General features: G+C 57.5%; 1 protein-coding gene across 1 annotated transcript; it reads right to left on the minus strand.

Annotated features, from left to right (window-relative positions):
- Positions 1–2103: 2103 nt before the first annotated feature.
- On the minus strand, positions 2104–21176 carry KIRREL1 (kirre like nephrin family adhesion molecule 1). The gene is made up of 15 exons (XM_015884444.2): positions 20916–21176; positions 8412–8561; positions 7880–8029; positions 6789–6946; positions 6560–6710; positions 5860–5965; positions 5625–5773; positions 5420–5547; positions 5216–5342; positions 5029–5129; positions 4754–4952; positions 4570–4677; positions 4342–4481; positions 4169–4246; positions 2104–3947 (listed from the first exon to the last, which is right to left on the minus strand). The coding sequence occupies exons 1-15, from the start codon at positions 20965–20967 to the stop codon at positions 3477–3479; spliced, it is 2268 nt and encodes a 755-aa protein (XP_015739930.1). The 5' UTR covers positions 20968–21176; the 3' UTR covers positions 2104–3476.
- Between the last annotated feature and the right edge of the window lie 773 nt (positions 21177–21949).

Genomic DNA, 21949 nt, shown 5'->3' on the forward strand with positions numbered 1-21949 from the left:
AGGACTGGGGATAGGGCTGACCCCAGAGCATGGGACAAGGGATGGGGAGGACCCCAGAGCATGGAATAGAGGATGGGGAGGACCCCAGAGCATGGGACAAGGGATGGGGACAACCCCAAATCATGGGACAAGGGATGGGGATGACCCTATATCATGGGACTGGGGATGGGGACGACCCCAGAGCATGGGGCAGGGGATGGGGATGACCCTAGAGCATGGGACTAGGGATGGAGATGACCCTAGATCATGGGATAGGGGATGGGAATGACCACAATGCATGGGACAGGGGATGGGGACAACCCAAGCATGGGACAAGTGATGGGGACGACCCCAGAGCATGGGACTGGGGATGGGAATGACCGTAGAGTATGGAACAGAGGACGGGGAGGACCCCAGAGCATGGGACAGTGGATGGGGATGACCTCAGGGCTTTGCTGGGCTGCAGCAAGCAGAACTGAGGTTGGTTTCTTGCCACCCCCGTTGTGTTTCCCCAAAGTGCGGAGGTGTTCCCTCTTTTGCAGTACAGCACAAATGAAGGCAAAGTGAAACATCACCCTCCCCTGTTCCTCGTGAGGCTGAGCTGCACCGTGGCCGCAGGGAAGAAGAGAGGAAAGGGATTTGTGTGGAGTTGAGGGGGCGGTGAGCTTGTTCCATCCCGGGGAATAAATGAGAATCCATCTCAGCATAAATGAGCTGCACTGGGAGGAGGGAGGGCTGTGTCCTGGGGAAACGAGGCTGCCTCCTTAGCGAGGTTGAATCACCCCCAGGGCCCAGATTTCAGAGCCAATCTCATCTCCAGGTGTGAATTCATAGCTCTGGGTGATGGCCAGGAGAGAGCTGCCCACGCCACGCTCTTCATCACAGCCTTTGAGTTAAAAGGGGTTATGGACAGCAAAGAAACTTAATGTCTCCCCCTCCCTTCTTCTCCATCTCTCTGTGCATCCATCCCGTGCTTCCATCCATCCACCAACCGCACACTCCACGCTCCAGCAAAAGCCATTAAGAATGACAAAGCACCTTTTTGTTTTAAAGATGGGTCCCGGGAGCAGCAGGCAAATTGCCTGGTTCATGCATAATAAACCAGGCGTGGAAACACACAAAGTAATAGGCTACATTTGTAGGGAAACAAAATCATTAAGCGAAGAGCCTGTTTGCAGGCTTGTCTGCAGGAAATAAAACGCAGTGAGGATGGGTATGGAGGGGTTGCCAGTGTGCCCAGCCCCACTTGGCACCAGTTCCTGCCATAAGCTTTGGCAAAGAAATGGGTCAGCACCAGCATGTCCCATCCCTATGTCCTGGTTCCCAATGGATCACCATCAGCACGTCCCATCCCTATGTCCTGGTTCCCAATGGATCAACACCAGCACGTCCCATCCCTGTGTTCCTGGTCCCCAATGGATCAGATCAGCACGTCCCATCCTAGTGGCCTGGTTCCCAATGGGTCAACACCAGCACATTCCCAAATTCCCTATGTCCTGCGTTCCCGCAATGCGGTCAACACCGCCAGCACATCCCATCCCTATGTTCCTGGTTCCCAATGGATCAGCACCAGCACATCCCATCCCTATGTCTGGTTTCCCAATGGATCAACACAGCCACACCCATCCCTATGGTCCTGGTTCCCAATGGATCAGCATCAGCACGTCCATCCCTATGTCCTGGTTCCCAATGGGTCAACACCAGCACATCCCATCCCTATGTCCTGGTTCCCAATGGTCAACCCAAGCACATCCCCATCCTATGTCCTGGTTTCCATGGATCAGCATCAGACGGTCCCCATCCCTATGTCTGGCTTCCCAATGGATTAACAAGCAATCACCAATGTCCATGGTCCAATTCACCCATCATCCCTATCGTTCCTGGTTCCCAATGGGTCAACACCAGCACATCCCATCCCTATGTCCTGGTTCCCAATGGATCAGCATCAGCACATCCCATCCCTATGTCCTGGTTCCCACCAACACCACACGTCCCCATCAGCAGAGCCCCCAGCACCACCCTGAGCTTCTCCTTTAAAACAAAGGCAAACTGCTGCCCTGTCGTTTCATTATTTTTTCTTTTTTTTTAACATTTATATTTATATATATATATAAAAAAATTAAATATATATAATATATCGTGTTTAAGACTAAAAATATAGTACATAATATTTAAAAAAAAGGAAAATGGAAAATAAAAAATGGTGGGTTTGGGGAAGGGGGGGGGGAGGCAGGGCAGGGGTCACAGATACGTGTCTCTAGGGGGAAAGGGGGAGTCTACAACAGCCTGTGCTGGGGGGGGACCCACTTGCCCCCACACTCCGGCCGCTGCCGCCTGTCCCAGGGCTCCCTTTGGACTGGGGCTGAGCGGAGGGGGGGGTCCTTTTCCCTCTCCCCCACCCTGCAGAGTGGAGTTTAAAGCTTCAGCTTGGCTTTAGGGCGGGATGCTGCCGGGTTGCTATTGCTATAGTGGGGTGCAGCATTTGGGGCGACAGCCAGGGTTACATCAGGCACCATTGCGAGAAATGGCACACGGTCCAGCCGGGGTGGGGGTTCAGGCTGGGTCGGGCTCAGCACCGTCCTGACAGTACCTTTAAGGTCGTGGTTAAACCCAATGGGGACAGGAGGGGTAGGGGACCCCCAGCTGTGCCCCTTCCCAAACCGTCCTGCGGCCAAATCGTACCTACATCATAACATGGGGCAGCAAGGAGGAGAAGGGGGAAGTTCTGCAGGACAGGGGCAACCAAGCTCTCCCCCTCCCTATGCCAGAGCCAAGCAGGTGGTGAGGGAGCTTCGTACCTAATCCCAAGGGTCCACAGGGGTGCCCTCCCACCCCAGCATTGTGCCTCCACACTCACATTGTAAGCCCCAAACCCACCACGCTCAGCTGCAGCCCCAATCTTTGCTCTGAGCAGAATCGAGGTCTTAGCTGCCCCCAGTGCCCATCTGGGGACCAAAAATCCCTCTCCAGGGGTGAGCCCGGCCCTGCTCTCCAATATACCTGTATATACATTCACCGAGGACTGTGGGTGTGCGTATGGGGGCTCCGCTGAGCTCGCTGTACCGGGATGGACGGACAGATGGACGGAAGGGAGCCAACCCTGAGCGTGGGGCATCCCCAAAGTCAAGGCACAGGGAATGGCAACAGGCTGGGATGGGGTGTTTGGGAGGGAGAAAACAGAAGCCAGGCACAGCACCCTTGTGTGCATACAGATAGATACACACACAGAGCATCTCCCATGTGCCATAGGACGGGCGGTGCTGGCAGGGCCAAGCGCCCCCAACTGAGACAGGGAGGGATCTGGGGGTCCAGCAGAGGAGGACACCCTGGACCCCTTTGGGAAGGTACCGTAAAGACAACCAATATCCCAGCGGGGAGTGGAAGCTCGAAGAGAAGGGACCCGGCTCACGCAGGAGTGGGACGAGGGGATCATGATGTGTCCCTGAATATCAGGGGATGGTCACCAGGACCCCATCACCCGCCACCCTCCGCCCACCCTAAACGTGTGTCTGCATCCGCTGCTGGAAGCGTTGCCCATAGTCCGAGTGCTGGGAGGTGTAGGAGAATCGGGTGGCACTGGCATACTTGCCCATAGGGTCGTAGGCATCGTAGGGTGCCCGCTCCAGGCTGGTGGGCTGCCCGTAGCCCAGCCGATACCCGCCATAGCCACCACCAGCTGGGAAAGCAGTGTGCCCCCCATAGTTCTCGTAGGAGAGCTGGCTGGCCGTTTCACCACCTGCTGTGCCTGGAGGAGCCCCGGTGCCTGCTGCTGCCTCAGCACTGTACTCAGATGCAGGGCCACGGCTGTAGGTGTTGAGCTGTGCGTAGCCACTGGAGTGGGACAGGCGTGAGGGTGGGCGTGCGTCGTAACGGCCAGGCCCTGGAGCACGGTAATCAGCATAGAGCACAGTGCGGGAGGCTGGGCGGTCCTCATGGGCACGGACATTGTAGTAGCCATTGGTTGGGTCCTGTGGGGAAGGGAGGGTGGGTGATGCTCACAGTCAGGCTGGGCAGGGTAAGGAGCTGGGTAAGGAGCTCCTCCGATCCCCATCCCATCCATGTTTCCACCCCCCATCCCTTGTCCTCATCTCCATCTCATCCTGTCTCATGCCATTCCCATCCCATCCTATCCTCATCCTTTTCCCATCCCATTCCATCTCCATCCCTCGCTCCCACACCAGGCCCAGACCTTCAGCTCATACTCCTCGCGGGTGTCGATGGTGTCACAGCGCAGGTCTTGCTTCAAGTCCACGTCATCCTTGAACGACTGCAGGAGAAACAGAGAGAGATGGGCTGTATCCTCCCCAGTGCCACCAGCTGTGCTCCCAGCACTGTGACCCCGGGGTGTGAGCCATCCCTTACCGAGTAGATGGCCTTCATGACACGGGTGGCAGTGGAGACACTGGCTGTGTCCTCCTCCCTGTCAGCATGCAGTGTCAATGGTTCCCTGTTCACTGTCTCCACCTTGATGTCCAGCTTGCGAAGGGTGACATCCTTCCGACCTAGGGACAGCAGTGGGTTCAAGCATGGACAACATCCCTGTCCCCATCTGCAGCCCTATCTACATCTGCAGCCCCCAATCCTACTCACTTCCTTTCCGACGCCGGTAGAGGAAGCAAGCAAGTGCCACGAGGAAGCTAATGACAAGGATGCTGGCCCCAATGGTGGCTCCGGCAATGATGCCCACAGGCAGGACCTCTGCAGGGGATGAGGAGATGGGTGGTTAGCTGTGGAACAAGGGGTGGGAGGTGAGTCCTGACAGTGGTATGAAGACCTTTCTCCTCCAGCTGGATGATGGCAGTGCCTGGCCCGAAGCTGTTCCAGGCGGTGCAGTTGTAGTGGGTCTGGAAGTCAGCCTCCATCACATTGTTGATGGTGAGGGTGGACAGCACCCCGCTGCCCATCGTGGTCCTCTCCACCGTGTAGCGCTCCAACGTCCCTGCCTCCAAAATATTCTCCTTCCAAGCCCAGGCCTGGCAGGGGATTCTGCATCAGTGCCACCCCAGGGGATGTCCCCCATCCCCCTTGTGCCCCTGCAGTGCCACTCACGATGCGATCCGGTGGCGGCGTGCTGCCAATGAAGCACTCCACTTTGCCACGGTCTCCACGTGCCGCATACTGCACCACCTCACTGGAGATGATGGGGGGCCCTGTGGGAGGCACAAGGGGGTCTTGATGAGACCTACAGGCACTGAGGAGACACTGGGTGGCACTAGGCTCCGTGCTGCCAGCTCACCATTGACATAGAGGGTGACCTCACGCTCGCCCACGCCGATGCGGGGGACGATGGCTTTGCAGATGTACTGCCCTGCATCCGCCTGTGTCACTGACTTCAGGTACAGCTGGTTGCTGTTGCTCAGCACCTGGGTGGGAATACATGGAGGTCACAGGGGCCAGAGGGAGCATGGCCCCTCTTTGAGCCCCCCTGGCTCAGCCCTACCATGTTGGACTCCTTCTTGGTCCAGGTGAGGGTCAGCGGGGGGTTGCCGGACCACATGCAGGTCAGCGTCACATCAGAGCCAATGTCGGTGACGGTGGGTTTGGGGGCCACCATGATGCGAGGGGCGACTGGGGAGAGATAGGGGGTAAGGGAGAGGGAGGGCAACATCCAGGGGGGTCGAGGGTGGGGGGGTTGCCTCACTCACAGTGCACATCTACCAGCGTGCTGATGTTGGTGCTGCCCATGTCGTTGTGCACCTCGCAGGAGACGGGCTCCGTGAAGAAGGTGTAGTCCACTTGTGTGTCGTACCTGTTCTCCTTGGCCTCCTCAATGATCACCCCCCCCTTGGCCCACCTGGGTGAGGCAGAATGTGGTCAGGATCCCCCAACCTCACCATCACGCATGGAGGTTGGGGTGAGCCTTTGCAGGTGTACCCTCACCTGTAGCCTTTGATCTCAGGGTTGGCGGTGGCCATGCAGGTGAACACGACCCGCTCGCCCTCCTGCACTGTCTGTGGCTGGATGGACAGGGTGACAGTCGGGGGATCTGCAGGAAGGTGGATGCAGCCACTGTAAGAGCTGAGGAGAGCTCAGCATGGCAGAGGGATGGAGCAAGGGGTGAATCCCCCAGCCCAACACTGCATGGCACAGTGGGAAGGGAGAGCCCCAAAAATGCCAAGTGTGGGTAACCAGCAACCCTGCCTAGACAGGTGTCCAGCATCTGTCTGATGTGTGTACCCACCATCCATGCTAGATCTGGATGTCAAGCATCCCTTTTAGATGCAGTCACCCAGCATCACCTGATGGCTGGAGGCACCCAGCATCCCCAGTCATAACTAGATACCCATAATCACCCATAGATTTGGGTACCCAGCCCCCCTACAAATCCAGCACCCAGCATCTCCAGATAGAACTGGCTTGGTCAGGCAGTGCCTTCCCACAGCCACCACTGGAGGTCGGTGTTCACCACGCAGTGTCTGCCCAGCCCCGCCTGCAGCGCAGTGAGCATCCACCAACTCAGCACCACGGGGCTGGGGTCCCCATGACACCCCATATAACACCCTGAGAGCTCCTCGCTCTGCCCCTGGTGCCACCCATGTGCCACCCAGCATCATCCCCTCCATGCCCATAGTGGACTCACGGTGCACATTGAGCTTGACAAAGGTTTCCTTCCCAGCAGGGATGGCATCGTTGGTGCTGCGGCAGGAGAAGATGCGACCGATGTCCAGGTCGGTTGGGTTGATGGTCAGCAGGCTGGTGGTCGTCTCCCTCTTGCCATCAGCCAGAACCTCCTGCCAGTGACAAGGGGACAGTCCCCATCAGCTCTGACTCCATATGGGGACATGGTGGGGCTGAGGGGATGGCAGTACCGTGGTGGTGATGGCTCCGTCCTGCTGCAGCCCATCGCGGTACCAGACAATGGTGGCAGCGGGTTTGGCATTGCGTGCCCGGCACGTCAGGTTGTAGGGAGTCCCTGCACGTAGCAGGATCTCAGGGGCTCCGTCGATGGTGGGATCCTCAGGGGGGACTGCAGAGAGGACAGGGGATGAGATGCAGGTGGGGACATAGGAAGCCTTAGGAACTGGGGAATAAAAACCCTTATTTATTAGGGCTGGCTCCTGGGGCAAAGCAAAAGTGCCAAGAAAGGAACTGGGGAGCTTGAGGGGTTTGTACTGTGGCTTAGAAATGGATGCGCTTGAAAAGGCCTGACTGTTTGCAAACAACCATGAGGAGCTGGCTGCGATGATGCAAATAGGAACTGGGTGTCTTGTCTAGCTGTGTGGCTATATAGGATGGGCAGCAATAGGAGGAGCAGTGGCTGTGGTGATGGGGAACCCCAGCTAAGACCCCATACCTGGGACCCCCTATCTGGGTACCCCCCCACCTGGAACCCTCCCATCTTGGCCTCAGTCTGGGGGGATGCAGGGAAACCCCTTGAGCTCAGCAGGGCTGGAGGTGTCCACCAGCCCCACTGGGCCACCTATTGTGCCCAGGGGTCCCTGTATGGGGGCTGTGGGGTGGGTAGAGTGTGCTGCTCCATACCCCAGCCACATCTCCTGCTTGCTTGCCTTCTATCACCCTCCTTTCTAATGGGAATTTCAATGCCAGGGGAAAAAGGAGAAAAAAAATATTAAGAAAAACAAGAAATCCACCCCAAAAACCCCATTCATGCAACATTTCTGCTGCAGCTCCGGCATCTTATCTTCTTCTTCTTCTTTTTTTTTTTTAACAAGACACAAAAGTCAGGGAAATCAAAGTTACTGCACTCGTAGGTCCCGTAACTCAGCCACGGCGTGAATATAGATTAAGGCATTAAAGATAATGGCAGAGCCAGGCTGCGGGAGGGAGGGGAGGGAGCAGCGCGGGAGGCAGAAGCAGCATTCCCGCGCCTGCCTGGGGGGGTTTGGGGAGGGGGGGAGGACTCAAGGGATCAAGGAGGGTTGGGGGGTTTGGTCCTTACTGAGCACTGTGAGCTTGGCCCGGCGTGAGCGCAACGCAGCCTCGGTTGCCTGGCACTCGTAGACGGCGTCGTCGGAGAGCTCAGCATCACTGATCTCCAGGTTGTATTGTCCTGAGTCGGCCGTGCCCACGATGCGGTAGCGTGGCCAGGCTGTGGGGACAGCAGGGTTGGAATTGAAGGGACAAGGGACCCCTTGCTGTATGGTGATGCATCCTCCATGCCCTGCTTCCAACCCAGTATATGTGGCATATCCAGAGCTGTGGTGTCCTCAGTGTGCAGGGACCCCATTGCATGCAGGATCCCAATCTGACCCCCATCCAATGCATGCAGAATCCCAGGGTGAGCAGGACCCTATTACAAGCAGGACCCCAATATATTCAGGACCCCAGCCACATAGTAATCCTGGTGCATGGAGGAAGGTGCAGAGAGCAACACCTGATCCTGGGAAATAGGGTGATGAAGCATTGCAGGAGCCCCAATGTGAAGAGCTTCCTTTGCAGTGCCATCCCAGCCCCAAGCTCTCCCCACTTACCTTTGAGGCCCTGCCCCATTCCCAGTGCCAGCCCATCCTTGGTCCACTGCACGATCCCAGAGTAGTTGAGCACCACGCAGGACAACACAATCCTCTGCCCAGCCACCACAGTCTGATCTTCAGGCTCCTCCACAAACCGTGTCTGTGCCGCTGGGGATAGAGAGTGGGGAATGGGATTGGGACTGCCCAGTGCTCCATCATGGTGGTCCCCAGAGCTGTCCTCAGCCCCATGGGCCATGTCCCTGTGGCATAGTGGCCGTCATGTGGACATCCACCAAGGGATGTGTGTGTGTCACGCTGTGTCACATACATGTGGCTCAGTGGCTGTGTCACACACCAGTGGCTGTGTCTCACATGTGTAGGGAGATGGCTTGGGGACCAGGACACTGCATTCCCTGCTTGCTCAGTGGGACAAGGGACATCTCACTCCCCCAGGGTGGCAGGGGGAGCACCTCTCCCCTGTGCTTGCCTTCTCCCTTGTAAGCCTGCTGTTAAATATTCAAATGATTTCCACTGTGGAGTGGGAGACGGGGAGGCAGAAATCCCTTCTGGGGATGAGCGAGCAGCAGATAACCGAGCTGCTAAGTCTCCAGCCCTGCCTCTGTCTGCACAGCCCCATCAGACCCGGCACAGCACAGCATGGAGTGACACGACACGACACGGTGCAGCATCCCCCAAACCCCAAGATGAGGCACCCCAAAGCCTCGAGGATGTGATACCCCAGCACCAGGGGAGGGGATACCCCAGGCATGGAGGGGGGGAGCTGGAGACATTCCAATGTCCCTGCCTGGTGCCCACCCCCCACCCCGTGACAGTGTTTTGGGAGAGGAGCGGGAGCAGGGACTGGAGGCAGGAGGGAGATAAAGGGAAGGAGAATGGGAAAGGCGAAGGGGGAGGGCTGGAGCTGGGGGGGGGATGAGAAGCAGAGCGGAGATCAAAGAGGAAGGTGCCTGGAGAGGTGGGCGCGGGGGAGGATGAGAGTGGGGGAAGGAGGGAGCGGTGCAGGGTGGGGGTGGGGGTCATAGGCAGACAGACAGACAGCAGAGATACATCGCCCTGGGCACCAAGAGGTGATGGGGGGACACGCCGCATGCACACGCGTGTGCAAACGTGGGAATGACGGCACCATCCTGCCCCCATCCCTATGTCTGCCCGTCCCCATCCCCACCACTGTTTAGTCTGCAGTGGGGCGATGTGGGGGAGGAGGGGAGGCTCAGCCCCACCCCTCGATGTGGATCCTTGACCCCCTCGATAACACAGCCCCCAAATTCTCACCAAGCACCGGGCACAGCCTCAGGGCACTGGGCACGCACCCTGCCCTGCCCACCCGTGGGTGCCCGACACGCGTGGGCTCCACAAGGACCAAGGGACCCAACCACACGCCCGGCCCTGTCTGCCTCTATTTATCAAATGAAGGTCTGATTAAGCCCTGGGGCTGGTGCTCCAATCTCCCTCTCTCTCCTCTCGCTATTAAACTCAGGGTTCAAAGAAAAGCTTTTTATTCGCGCTGACAGCTTTCAGATGGAGCTAAATCTCTCCGCGCTAGAGTTTTTTTTATATATATATATTATTATTTTATCTCTCTCCCTCCTCCCCTTCCTCTTCTCACCGCTTTTAAATTTAAGCCTTTCCCCCTTTCCTCTTCCCAAGTTGTTCGCTTCTATTTATATTGGGGGGGTGGGGGGGGGGAAGAAAAAATACACCAGGAGGGGGAAAAAAAAAGAGAGAAAAACCCTGTATGGGTTTTATTCTGCTGGAGAGAAAAGAGGATTTGGTGCCTTGTGGCCCTGGAACCAAAGTGGAAAGGGAGAGATGGGAGGGGGCCATTGCCCTGTCCACATCCCCATCCATGTCCCTATTCCTGTCTATATCCATGACCCCCTCCCCATACCCTGTCCCCCTCCCTGTCCATGTCCCCATCCCCATCTCTGTTCCTCTCCTCATCCATATCCCCATCCCCATCCCCATCCCCATCCCCATCCCCATCCCCATCCCCATCCATGTTCCCATTTCCATCTCTGTCCCCATCCCCATCTCTGTTCCTCTCCCCATCCACGTCCCCATCCACGTCCCCATCCCCATCCCTGTTCCCCTCCCTGTCCATGTCCCCATCCCTGTTCCTCTCCCCATCCATGTTCCCATCCATGTCCCCATCCCTGTCCCCATCCCTGTCCCCATCCCCATCCCTGTCCCCATCCCATTCCATGTCCCCATCCCCATCCCTGTTCCTGTCCCCATCCACATCCCCATCCCTGACCCCATCCCTGTCCCCTCTCCCCTATGCTGTCACCACGCTGTCACCGCCCGCAGCCACTTGTCACCCAGCACGAGGCAATGGGATGGAAAAAAGCGCAAGCGCTGCAGCCAGCCCCAAAATGCCCCACACTGATCTGAGGCCATGCTATGAGAAAACCAAAGCTGAGGCTGAGCTCAGCCCGGAGCGATGTCACCGCGTCCCCAGACCAGGGATGTGACCATGGCCTGCGGGTTCTGTCCTGCATGGGCGGGTGCTGTGCCTGGCAGGGACTTGGTGGCGGAGACGTGATCGAGGCTGGCACTTCCCCGTCCTCCCGCCCCATCTGCTGAGCAGGAGCTATTTTCAGCTCCACCAATTTGGGGCTTTTTTTTTTGCTAAAGCTGGGCAGAGACGTGGGTTGGTGGCTGTGGCCTCGAAGTGTTTCAACACAGAGTGGCACCTAGAGCCCCAAACCCAAGAAGGGAGCGTGGATAAGTGGCAGGATGGGGCTCTGTGCGTTTTGGGGATGCCCTCAGGCAGCTCACTCTGTGTCCCCACATCACACAAAGGGATGGGGATATGGGTACAATCCCAGCCCGGCAAAGGGCTCGCCTGCAGCTTACAGCCATCAGAGTGGTATTTGCTACAGAGGGTCCCCGTTGCCATCCACAATTTATAAGGCTGCTCCGCCGCGATTACCGCAGCACGACAGCGCTGCCCGGCACGGCACGAGCTGCGCGCTCTGAAAGCATCTTGGCAGGAGGAGCCGCTTCCGCTCCGTGTTTGAAGTCACTCAATGCCCTCTTCTATTTTCCTCTCCTTCTTCCCCTTCGCTTAACGCTAAAGCAGCCAGAGGCAGGCGGTGGGGATGGGGATGTGGCACGAGGATGTGGGGTCACAGGGACACGGTGTGGGGTGTGGGGGTCTCAGTGCCAGATGTACGAAGCCCCATTGCATCCCCCAGCTCCTTTATCAGCCCCACATCCAACCCCACCAAAACCCATCCAACCCCTTGGACATCTCCTCTCTCTAATCCGTCTCTGATTGACATTAATTGAATATTACTACCTTTTAATTCCCCTGTAATTGAATCTCGCAGCGGCTACAAAGCACCCCCTGCGCCAGCATCCCTGTCCCCATCTCCATCCCTATCCCCATCTCCATTCCTGATCCCATGTCCATCCTCAATCCCTCTCTCTGTCCCCCCCCCGCCCCCCAGTCCCCCTCACAGCTCCCTCCTCTCCCGTCCCGCAACATCGGAAACTATTTCTCTGCCACCCAATGACGGCAGCACAGCCCTGGCATGCACCCAGCACCAGGCTGGGAGGCACCCAGGCAATGGCAGGGATGGGGCTGCGTCCTCCAGGCCACTCACTGCCATCCCTAGAGGGGGGTGACCCTGGGGGTGTCCCCTGGTATGAGGTGGTGGGGGCCTCTCTGTGCTTCTCCCCCCCCCCTTCTTCTTGCTGCTGGTGGTGGCACAGCTCTCCAGGGAAGGGATGCTCCAGTTATTTTCATTTTTTAAAAGGCAAAATTATAAAAACAAATGAGGAGGAGATGGGTTCCCCTCCTCCCCTACCACCTCCGGGCAAGCTGGGTCCCCGTTGTCCTCCCCATGCCCTGGCCTTTGTAACCTTGGTCATGCCACCCCCCATGGGGACATCACTGCAGTAGGGACATCACTGCAGCTGGGGATATAAGTGCACTGGGGACATAGAGCCACCTCCATATCAGGGACATTGCTGGCTTGGAAACATCTCCACAATGGGGATATATCCAATTGGGGACATCACTGCACTGGGAATATCTCTACATTAGGGACACCTCTATGATGGGGACACCTCTTAAGTGGGGACACCTCTGCTCCAGGCTGTGCTCCCTCCATGCAAAGGAATGCCACCAGCTGTGCCAACACTCAGTGTCCCCCTCGCTGCCACCCCCCCTCTCTGCTCGCCGCTGCGATTGCTTGTGACACCAATCTCACAACAAATTTAGCAGCTCATTTCCCGGCCGATCAAATATTCCACCTCGATTACCTTGCGGGCAGGAGACGGGCGGCGCGTCGCCGTGTGGGCAGCCAGCACCTCCCGCCGTGTCACAGCCCATCAGTGTCACCAGTATGGGGATGCCTGTGCTACTGGGGACAATGGGAGGGAGGCTGGAGGGGGGACATGGCCCCATAACCCTGCTGGCATCATAGGGTGTGATGGGGAAACTGAGATATGGGGACGGTGAATGGAGAGGGGGGTCCCCAGTGTAGAAATTGAGGCATAGAAACAGCGTGCAGGGAAGGGGGGTCTTCAATGGGAAACTGAGGCACGGAGACAGTGCTTGGAGAAGGGGTCTAAATGAGGAAATAAAGGCATAGGGACAAAGCATGGAGAGGGGGTCCCCAGTGGGGAAACAGGCATGGGGACTGGGCTTGGAGAAGGGGTTCACAATGGGGAAACTGAGGTATAAAAATAGTGCATGGAGAGGGGGGTCCCCAATGGGGAAACTGAGGCACAGGGAGAGTATATGGAAAAGGGGTTCCCAGTGGGGAAACTGAGGCACAGGGAGAGTATATGGAAAAGGGGTTCCCAGTGGGGAAACTGAAGCATAGGGTCTGGGCTTGGAGAAGTGGTTCACAATGGGGAAACTGAGGTATAGAATCAATGCTTGGAGAGGGGTTTCTCAATGGGAAAACTGCACAGAGTGCATGGAAAGGGGGCCCGCAATGGAGAAACTGAGGCATAGAAACAGTGCATGGGGAGGGGGTCCCCAATAGAGAAACTGAGGCACAGGGACAGCACAAAGAGAGGGGGTACCCAAGAAGGAAAGCAAAAGAAATACATAAGGGATGGCTCTGACACCCCATAAATGCCATCAGCGATGGGGATGAGGCAATGGCTCACGATCAGACACAGTGCTGGGAACATACGGAGTGATTTTCAATTAAACCCTCGTTGGGAAGAGACATAAATACCAGGGGAGATGACGTGGTGGAATTGGGTTCTATTTTTCGTTCCCGAAGAGCCTTAAATATTCCCCACCTAATAATAATAATACACACACACACAAAAAAAAAAATGAACTCCCGACTTACGAAACAACATATAAATTCCCCTCGTAATTACATTACTTTCAGAGCAGCAAAGATGCCAATAAAATATAAACCAGAGTTGGGCAGGGAGAGGAGAAAATATAGAACCAAAGAAATGAATTGCGTTATTGCATTATGGCAAATGAGCTGGGGGGGGTGTGGGGGGTGCTCAGGTCCCTATGGAACCACTGCTGTCCTCTCAGCTGCCACTGTCCAGGGGGTTTGTGGCCCATGGGAACCTCATTTCTCCCCCATTAGAATCCCATTTTGTTCCCATTGGAATCTCATTGGTTTCCCCATGGAAACCCCATTGCTATCCCATTAGAACCCCATCTCTGCTCTTTGGGAATGCTGCTGTTGTCCTGAAATGATCCATCCCACAGCAGCTCCCACAGAGACCCCACTGGAAGTCCTCTAGAACCCCACTGCTGCCCCATAGCATTCAGTGCTGATCCTAGCAGCACCCCAATGAAGGATTCCCATAGGAACCCCCCAGGCACAACACACACAGCCACCCCACAGGACCGCTGTGACCCCAGAATATCTGAGCCCCCTCCCCACATGCCCTGGGGTCTTTGTCCCCCCCCACCTGCCCCACATGGAGGAGCCCTGACGCCATTCTTTGCCTTCATCCCCTGAAAGGGGGCAGCCAGGCAGAAAGACAAAGGCTGTGGGGCCAGGGGGGGTGCAGGGCAGGGGTTGCATGTCAGTGTGCACGTGTATTTATCTGCTGGGAATGCACAGCGGTGCACATGTGGGTGTGCAGCAGATGTTGTGCTTGCACAGATGTGCATGCACCAGATATCTGCTTGCACACGAGTGTGTGCACCAACTACAATGATTGCACTGGAGAGCGTGTGCATGCTGCATGAGCATGCACAGCAACAGAGTGCTTACACAGGAGCATGCATGTGTGCACATGCTCAAGCTGCGAGCTTGCACGGAATACCCGTGTGCTGTAGGAGCTGAGAGTGCAAAGTGCAGGCCGTGTTCACATGCACACGCTTGTACATGCATGTGTGTGCAATCACATGCATGCTCCCCAAGCCCAGCAGAGCCATGCAGCCTTCACACCCCAGCCCCCTCCTCCTCCTCCTCACCCCCCTGCTGCCCTTTGCACTGCCAGCAAACAAAGCCCTGCACTGCAAATGCACCCCCCCAACATCAGGGTCAGCCCCCCAACCAGGTCTTGGGGTACCCACAACCCCCATCTATGGGCACACACACACAGAGAGCTGGCAGAGCTGTGCCTTCATTATTTCCTCTTCATTTTTGGGCCCGTCAGAAATTATGGAGCGGGGCTGTTTATTGGCTCGAGTTTAATTAATTTGTGTAATATCCCTGTTAGGAACAATGTCTAATTAAGACTTTTGTTTGTGTGTGTGTGCATGCTGGGGGGAGGGGACTCCTTCTTTGGGAAAGGAGTTGGGGGGGTTGGGGGGGGGGGGACACAAAAAAAACCCCAATCATTAATGAAGGGGAGAAAATATTGAAATGGGGCTGGCAGCTTTCCACCGAGCTGCTGGTACACGGGCTCATTACAGATGTCTTAATGAGACATCTTCTAATAATGGGATTATCAGTCGCATTGAATCGGGACGAGCAGCTGTGAGCACCACTTGGGCACGGGGTACAGCAAGAGAGGCCATGGGGGGCATTACTCCTGCCTCAGTTTCCCCCCCACAATGATGTGGGGTGGATCTGGCATTGCACAGCATTCATACCCAGTAAAAGGGGCACTCAGGAAAGCCCTCATCTGGAAGGAAATTGGTGGGCATGGGGCTGTGTGCTGTGCCCCCACCCCATGCCCAAAGCTGCAGGGATGTGGGGACACCAGTGTGCCTCAGCTGCATGGCCCTATGTTCCCTACCCTCCTCTCTTCCCCCAAATCCCAATGGGAAACCATGCACAAGAACCTCAGCCCCTCCTGACAGCAACTCTATGGGGATTTGGGGTCCTGGGTGGGGGTTTGTGGGGCACCCACAGGATGGTGACACCAGGGATTCCTATGGGCTTTGTGCTCACAGCACAGCTCTGAAGTTGGGGTCCCTATGGGGTGAGGGTGGTGGGGATGGCACAAAGTGGGGGGGGACTACAACCCCCACCACGGCCCCGAGCAGGAGAAGCCGGAGCAGAGCTGGCTGCGCTCCTGCGGTCAGAGCCCAGCAATGATCCCACAAGCCTGGAATTTGAGGAATTTCCTGCCAAGGCTCTCTGGAAGACAGGGAGAGAAAGAAAAGCAGCTCTTAACCCTCGGCTCCCTGCGCCCGGCCCCAATCCCATAACGGTGGGGGCTGCCAGCAGGGTGGGGAGCACTCTTAGGAGGGATCTGTTTTGGGGGTTCACCCCTTATTCCTCCCCCCCTTCTATCTGCTTCAGTCGAACTGCAGAACCCTGCATGAAAACAGCCCCGTGCCTCAGTTTCCCCACTGAAACAAGCACCTCTGGTAGAGGCCAGCCCTTCTCCCATGCCCCTACAGCTTGTCCCCATGTTGGTCCATAAGAACACCAATACCAGCCTCCCCTTCCCCTCCACAGCCCCCAGCCATATCCCATCCCAGCTCCCTCCCCCTGAGGGCTTCAGGAGGTTGGGAAATCCCTGCTCCATCCAGCCCAGCTCCAATCTGAGGTCCTGCAGCTGGAAGGGGTATTTGGCGAGGAGGAGGACCGAGCAGCACAGAGCATTACATGTCCCCATCCCCATCCCCACCAGCGCTGCCCTGCCTGTAGTGACACGCTCCTCCACGCACCCTTTGCACATCCAAGTGTTCTCCCTTCCACGTCCACATGGGCTCTTGCACACCCGGTTCCCCTTGCACACTCAGCCCTGCTCCTTTTTTCCTATGGCAACCTCCGCATGGCACACAAGCGCTCTCCGATTTGAAATCAAAGTTGTTTTTTCCCTCCCCTCCTCCTTTACTCCACTCTTTCGCTTCTTTTTCCCCCCCTCTCTTATTTTGATTTCCATTTGGATCATAATCCGCCCGTTGCCATAGCAGCGCTGGCAGCCCATTATGTTCCAGCCCTTGCAGAAAAGGCCCCGCTCCTGCTTTTCCTTCCCTTTTCCAAGGGGTTTGAGGAGCAAAACCCTCCTCACTGCAGGGCCAGCCCCTTCCACTGCCATCCCCAAGCAGTCACCGTGCCCGGTGCTCATATGGCACCACAACCACATCCCGTCCATCACTCCATCCTACACCCACATCCCCTTAACTCTGTCCAGCCCATCATCCTCTACCCCTGAACCTCTTGGGGCACCGCTGTGTCCCCAAAACCCCCTTGTCATCATTGCAGGGACACCTCAGAGCTCATCACTGCATGGCTTTGCCACTTGGCCACCTATGCCCAGGTGTGGACTTAGTGCTGCTAAGGAGCCACGTGGCCAACATAGGACCATCCCCTGCCCCTGATCCCTGTCTCTCTGTCTCCTGCCCCTCTGTTCCCTACTCCTCACCTTGGTCCCCTGCCTGTGGTCTGTGCCCCTTAGTCCTCACCCCTTCTTTAGCTCCCAGTCCCTGCCCGCACCGTGCCCACCCCTGGCTGGGAGCAGGAGGTTATGAAAATGCGCCGTGTGCCCAGGAGACTGTAATTATCTGGTAAGTGTGAAAGCTGGAGTGATTAATTAAGAGATAATAAAAAGAAAAGGAGGCTAGAGAGGGAATAACGGATGCTTTGATGATAAAACCTGAGGTAAGGCAAGCAATTAGGGGAATCTTTATGGAGAGTTAGCTATAATCCCCCCTGCTGCAGCGCGGCGGGGGGCTGAGTGCCCACGGATGGAGCCACAGACAGAGCCAGCAAGACCTTAGGGACACCACATCCCCATCCAGGGACAGGCACAGGGGACATGGCTGGGACTCCTTGGGGGGTGGCAGCCCTATCTGTCCCCATAGGGTGAGGTGGGTGCCACCAGGATGCCCCTAAGGATGCGCTCAGTGGGGTGGGTGGGCACTATGGGTGCAGCCCAGGTGGGGTCACGGTGGCAAGAAAGCTGGCTTAGGATTAGATCAATCTCAAGTGAAAGGCTGTGGATGTAATTAGTGGTGGGCAGAGGGTGGAGGGGCCAACAACCCTGATCTCATCTATAAGATGAGGATGGTTTGGTGCCAGAGGTCACAGCAGATGGATGGATGGATGGATGGATGGATGGATGGATGGATGGATGGATGGATGGATGGATGGATGGATGGAAGGACAGACCAGGGGACCCTGCAGGTGACTGTTGCATCAGGGCTGGCACTGGGGCAGGGATGCTGCCTGGCCATGAAGCTCAGCCCCAGGTGGGAGCAGCTCGCTCAGTCCTGGCATGGGCGGCCCAGGCAAGCTATGGCACATCGTAGTGATGCCATGCAGGATCCATCCCACTGGCCTCAAGGCTGCTATGGAGCTCTGTGGGGCCAGGGGAGCACTAGGGGTCATGATATTCTCCTATGATATTCATCCCCTCCCCCTGCATTTAAGCCCTTTAATCCCAAGGTGCCCTGATCCCAATTTGCCCAATGGGTTTCTGAAGGGCACTGCGGGCACGGGGAGGTGATGAGAACAGGGGCTGCCCCCAGGGTCCCTTCACTGTGCTCTCAGGGGGGTAAATCATAGTGACCTGGAGGGGATGCAGGTGGGCAAAAGAGCACTTCAAAGCCACAAGCAGCTCTCAGCATCCCAACCCATGGAGGGGATGATGCCACGTGCTGGGGCATCCCCCAGCTTTGGGCCTTCTCCTTTCCTGCTGCTTTTTCTGAGGCTTTTATTGCCCAGCAGCACACAGCAGGCACCAGTATATGACATTATAGCTCCAGCAGCTTGTGGGGAACTGAGCCTGGATGAAAGAGGGAGAGGGGGGGGGCACATGAAGGCACTCACCACTATCCCCAGCATCTCCCCGAGCCCACCCAGATGGCCACATTTGGGATGCAAACACCTTGCCCTGCTCACAGCATAAGGAAGCAGCCCCGTGCCCTGCACCATCCATCCCTCCTGCCCCATAACCTGGGGATGTGGGTGCTGATAGGGGTGGGGGATTCCTCCTTGGTGGCATCATCTTGAGGCACACAAAGCCCTCACCCCACTCCCCAACACAACCATATCATCATCCCAAGCACAGCGACCCATAGCATCCAGTCTCACTCCTATCTATGGGGTGGATATACCAGGGTCCCCCATGGCACATGGGAGTCTCAGATGCTGCCCCCAAACCCAGGTGAGCCCCTGCTGTCACATCTCTTCTCTTTTAGTTTCTAAGGAGAGGAGAAAGGAATGGAAAGGAAAAACACCAAAAACCAGAAGGAAGAAAAACAACAAAAAAACCTACTGAAAGAGAAGAAGAATCGCCCAGAAAATGAATAAATATTTCAATTTGAGGCGCAATCACAGCGAGTGATTGAAACGGGGGGAAGAATAATGGGTTTCATTTAGATAAGATACAGAAAATTATTTAGTGAGAAATGAAGAGTGATGAAACCCATTCAACATCTTGGTGCGAGCGAGTGGAACTCCATGAATGGCAACCGACCCCCCAGAACGCACACGACTGGCATGGAGAAGGGATGGAGGAGAAGGAGGGGGGGGTACCATGTTTGCCCCCTCATCTCCCTGCTCTGCTGTGGGAATAGAAGGGGGGGGGGGAGCAGAATTTGGTAGTGATGGGAATGTAATGGGATTGGGGGGGGGGGATGGTTATGTTGGTGGGGTGCTGCCACCCCCATCCCCTTCCTGTCCCTATGGCACATGGCACAGAGCGGGAGCTTTTGTTCCAGGGAGGGCAATGGAGCCCTAAGGCGCTTCCCCCATCTCTGCGCGGGGGAATCTGGGATCGACCACCCCCCTACACACCCCACACTCCCCCCCCCACCCCCTCGACGGCCCCAGCCATCTAAGAGGCTTTGCATGCTCCTTTTAAACCCCGCTTCGACTCATTTTTGTTCCTGGCATCTTAGCAACGCCGCCCCCTTAATTAAAAATTAGATTGGATTTTGCAGCAGGGAACGAGCCGGAGGCCGTGCAGGGCTGGCGTGGTGTAGGGCAGTGCCCTCAACCCCCCTCCCCATCCTAAAGGGGGGGATGCTCTGACTGAGCCCCCCCCCCTTAAGCTCATTGCACACGTGGCTGCATCCCGGCTCTGCACCCCTCACTCTATATGACCTTGGCCAAGCAGCCCCCGTGCCTCAGTTTCCCCCCAAAGGCCCTTTGGGGTCAGGCAGGGACACAGAGGGGAGGAGGGGGGAGCTTGTAGCTTGCAGCAAACCCCATAGAGCAAGCAGGGGAATGGAGGTGTGCTGCGTTCCCCAGCCTTGTGCTCCTTGACGACTGCCTAAGTGGGGGTCGGGGGTCCCTGCAGCCCCCCCCACACTCCTCTTTTGTACACATGGATGGATTCCCGCACGGTTCTCCCCTATATCATCACGGCCAGGCCACATCCCTGCACACATCACCCCATGATGGGTCCCCTCCGCTCCCTGGGGTGCACAGGGTTGGCTCCCCCCGCCGACAGCTCCCAACACCAACCCACCCCGAGCCCCATCTTCACCGCTATCACCGCTGCGGGACCCGAACCGGGGGGCGCGACCCAAACTGGGGGGGGCACGACCCCCACCGACACCCAACCGGAGGGGCTCAGCCCCGGAGACGGGCAGAACCACTCACCGGGACCCGATAACGGGGGGGGATATCTTAGCTCCCCCCCATCTCTCTCAGCACCGCACGAGGGCTCCGCAGGACGTGGCCTCGGGACCCCCCCAGGCGCATCCCAGTTGGGCGCGGTGCACTGGAGCGCGGTCCAAACCCCGAACACAGCCCCGGGCCGAGCCGGGATGGAGACACGAGTCGAACCGAACCAAGCCAAGCCGGGATTGAGAACCGAGCCGAACCGTGCCGGGATGCGGACCGAGCCGAACCGAGCCGAGCCGGGTTGGGGACCGAGCCGAACCGTGCCGGGATGCGGACCAAGCCGAACCAAGCCAAGCCGGGACTGAGACCCGAGCCGAACCGTGCCGAGCCGGGATGGGGACCGAGCCGAACCGTGCCGGGATGGGGACCGAGCCGAACCGAACCGAGCCGAGCAGGGATGGGGACCCGAACCGAGCCAAGCCGGAATGGTGGCCCGAACCGAACCGGGCTGGAGCCGGAGCGATGCGCTGCAACTTGGGACACGCACTTTGATGCCGGTACGCGATGCTCGGAGCTTGATGCTCACCTTGCCCGTAGCAGTCAGCGAGAGTCAGGAGGCAGAGGAAGAGGAGCCGCATGCTCCCGTCCCGGCAGCGATGCGGGCACGGGGCGCGGGGGGGGCCCGCTCCCCGCCGCCCCGCTCGGCCCCACCGATGCCGTTAGAGCATGGCCCGGCCGGACCGGGGCCGGGGCCGGGGGAGGGCCACGGTCTCCGTTCGTTCCGTGCTAAACGACTCCGTACAGCTCGGAGCTGAGCCGCACCGCCCCGGACTGCGCGATGCCGGCGGGGCGGGGCCGGGCCGGGGGCGGACTCGGGACACTTTGGGGAGGGGGATAGAGAGGGCGGGGGCTGCGGGGGTGATTGGGGTGTTTTGCGGGTGTGTGGATATACGTGCAGGCATGTTGGTGTGGAAGGGAGCGTGCATGCGTGTGCACGCATGTCGGTGTGTGCACGCATCTGCCCGTGGCTGCAAGAATGTTGGTGTGAGCACATGTGTGAGCTCGGGGGGTTTGAGGGGGGGGGGGGGTTGTTCTTTTCCATGCACACGCATATCAGCGTGCATGTGTGTTGCCTGTGCGTGCATCCCGTGGGTGCGTGTTGCAGCATGGCACACACTCGTGTGGGTCTTCCAGCACCCACTCAGGACCCACATCTCCCCCTTAAAGCCCCCCCAAGACTCCTAGTACACCCCTAGGACCCACCATCCCCCCCTTAAAGCCCCCCCAAGACTCCTAGTACACCCCCAGGACCCACCATATCCCCCCTAGAAGCCTCAGCTCCCCCCATTCCAGGACCCCCCCCTGCTCCCATCCCAGGTAGGGGGCTGCAGTCTAAGCCCCCTCCCCCTCTCCGGCCTCACCTCTCCCCGCTCACCAGTCGCTGATCCATCCCTCTCTATTCCTCTTTGAAAACTTTCTAAGCCGCAGCTGAAGGCCCTGGATATCAGCGGCTCCAAAAAAATCCTCTTGCCTTCAGGCTCCGGGGAAGGGAAGCTTTCCAAGTAGAACGGAGCCTGGCTAAGCTTCTGGGTTAGAAGTAGAAGCTTCAGCTTTCATGGT

The sequence above is a fragment of the Coturnix japonica genome, chromosome 25 (assembly GCF_001577835.2).
Source record: "Coturnix japonica isolate 7356 chromosome 25, Coturnix japonica 2.1, whole genome shotgun sequence".
NCBI classification, from domain to species: domain Eukaryota; kingdom Metazoa; phylum Chordata; class Aves; order Galliformes; family Phasianidae; genus Coturnix; species Coturnix japonica.

Bases quoted from the DNA above. Each gene is read 5' to 3' on its own strand.
- KIRREL1 (XM_015884444.2), bottom strand. From the start codon at position 20,967: ATGCGGCTCCTCTTCCTCTGCCTCCTGACTCTCGCTGACTGCTACGGG. The intron at 5,343-5,419 runs GTAGGGCTGAGC...ATTCCCACCCAG, and splicing joins CCAAGAAGGAGTCCAACATG to GTGCTGAGCAACAGCAACCA. The intron at 5,130-5,215 runs GTGAGCTGGCAG...TGCCTCCCACAG, and splicing joins GGTCACCCTCTATGTCAATG to GGCCCCCCATCATCTCCAGT.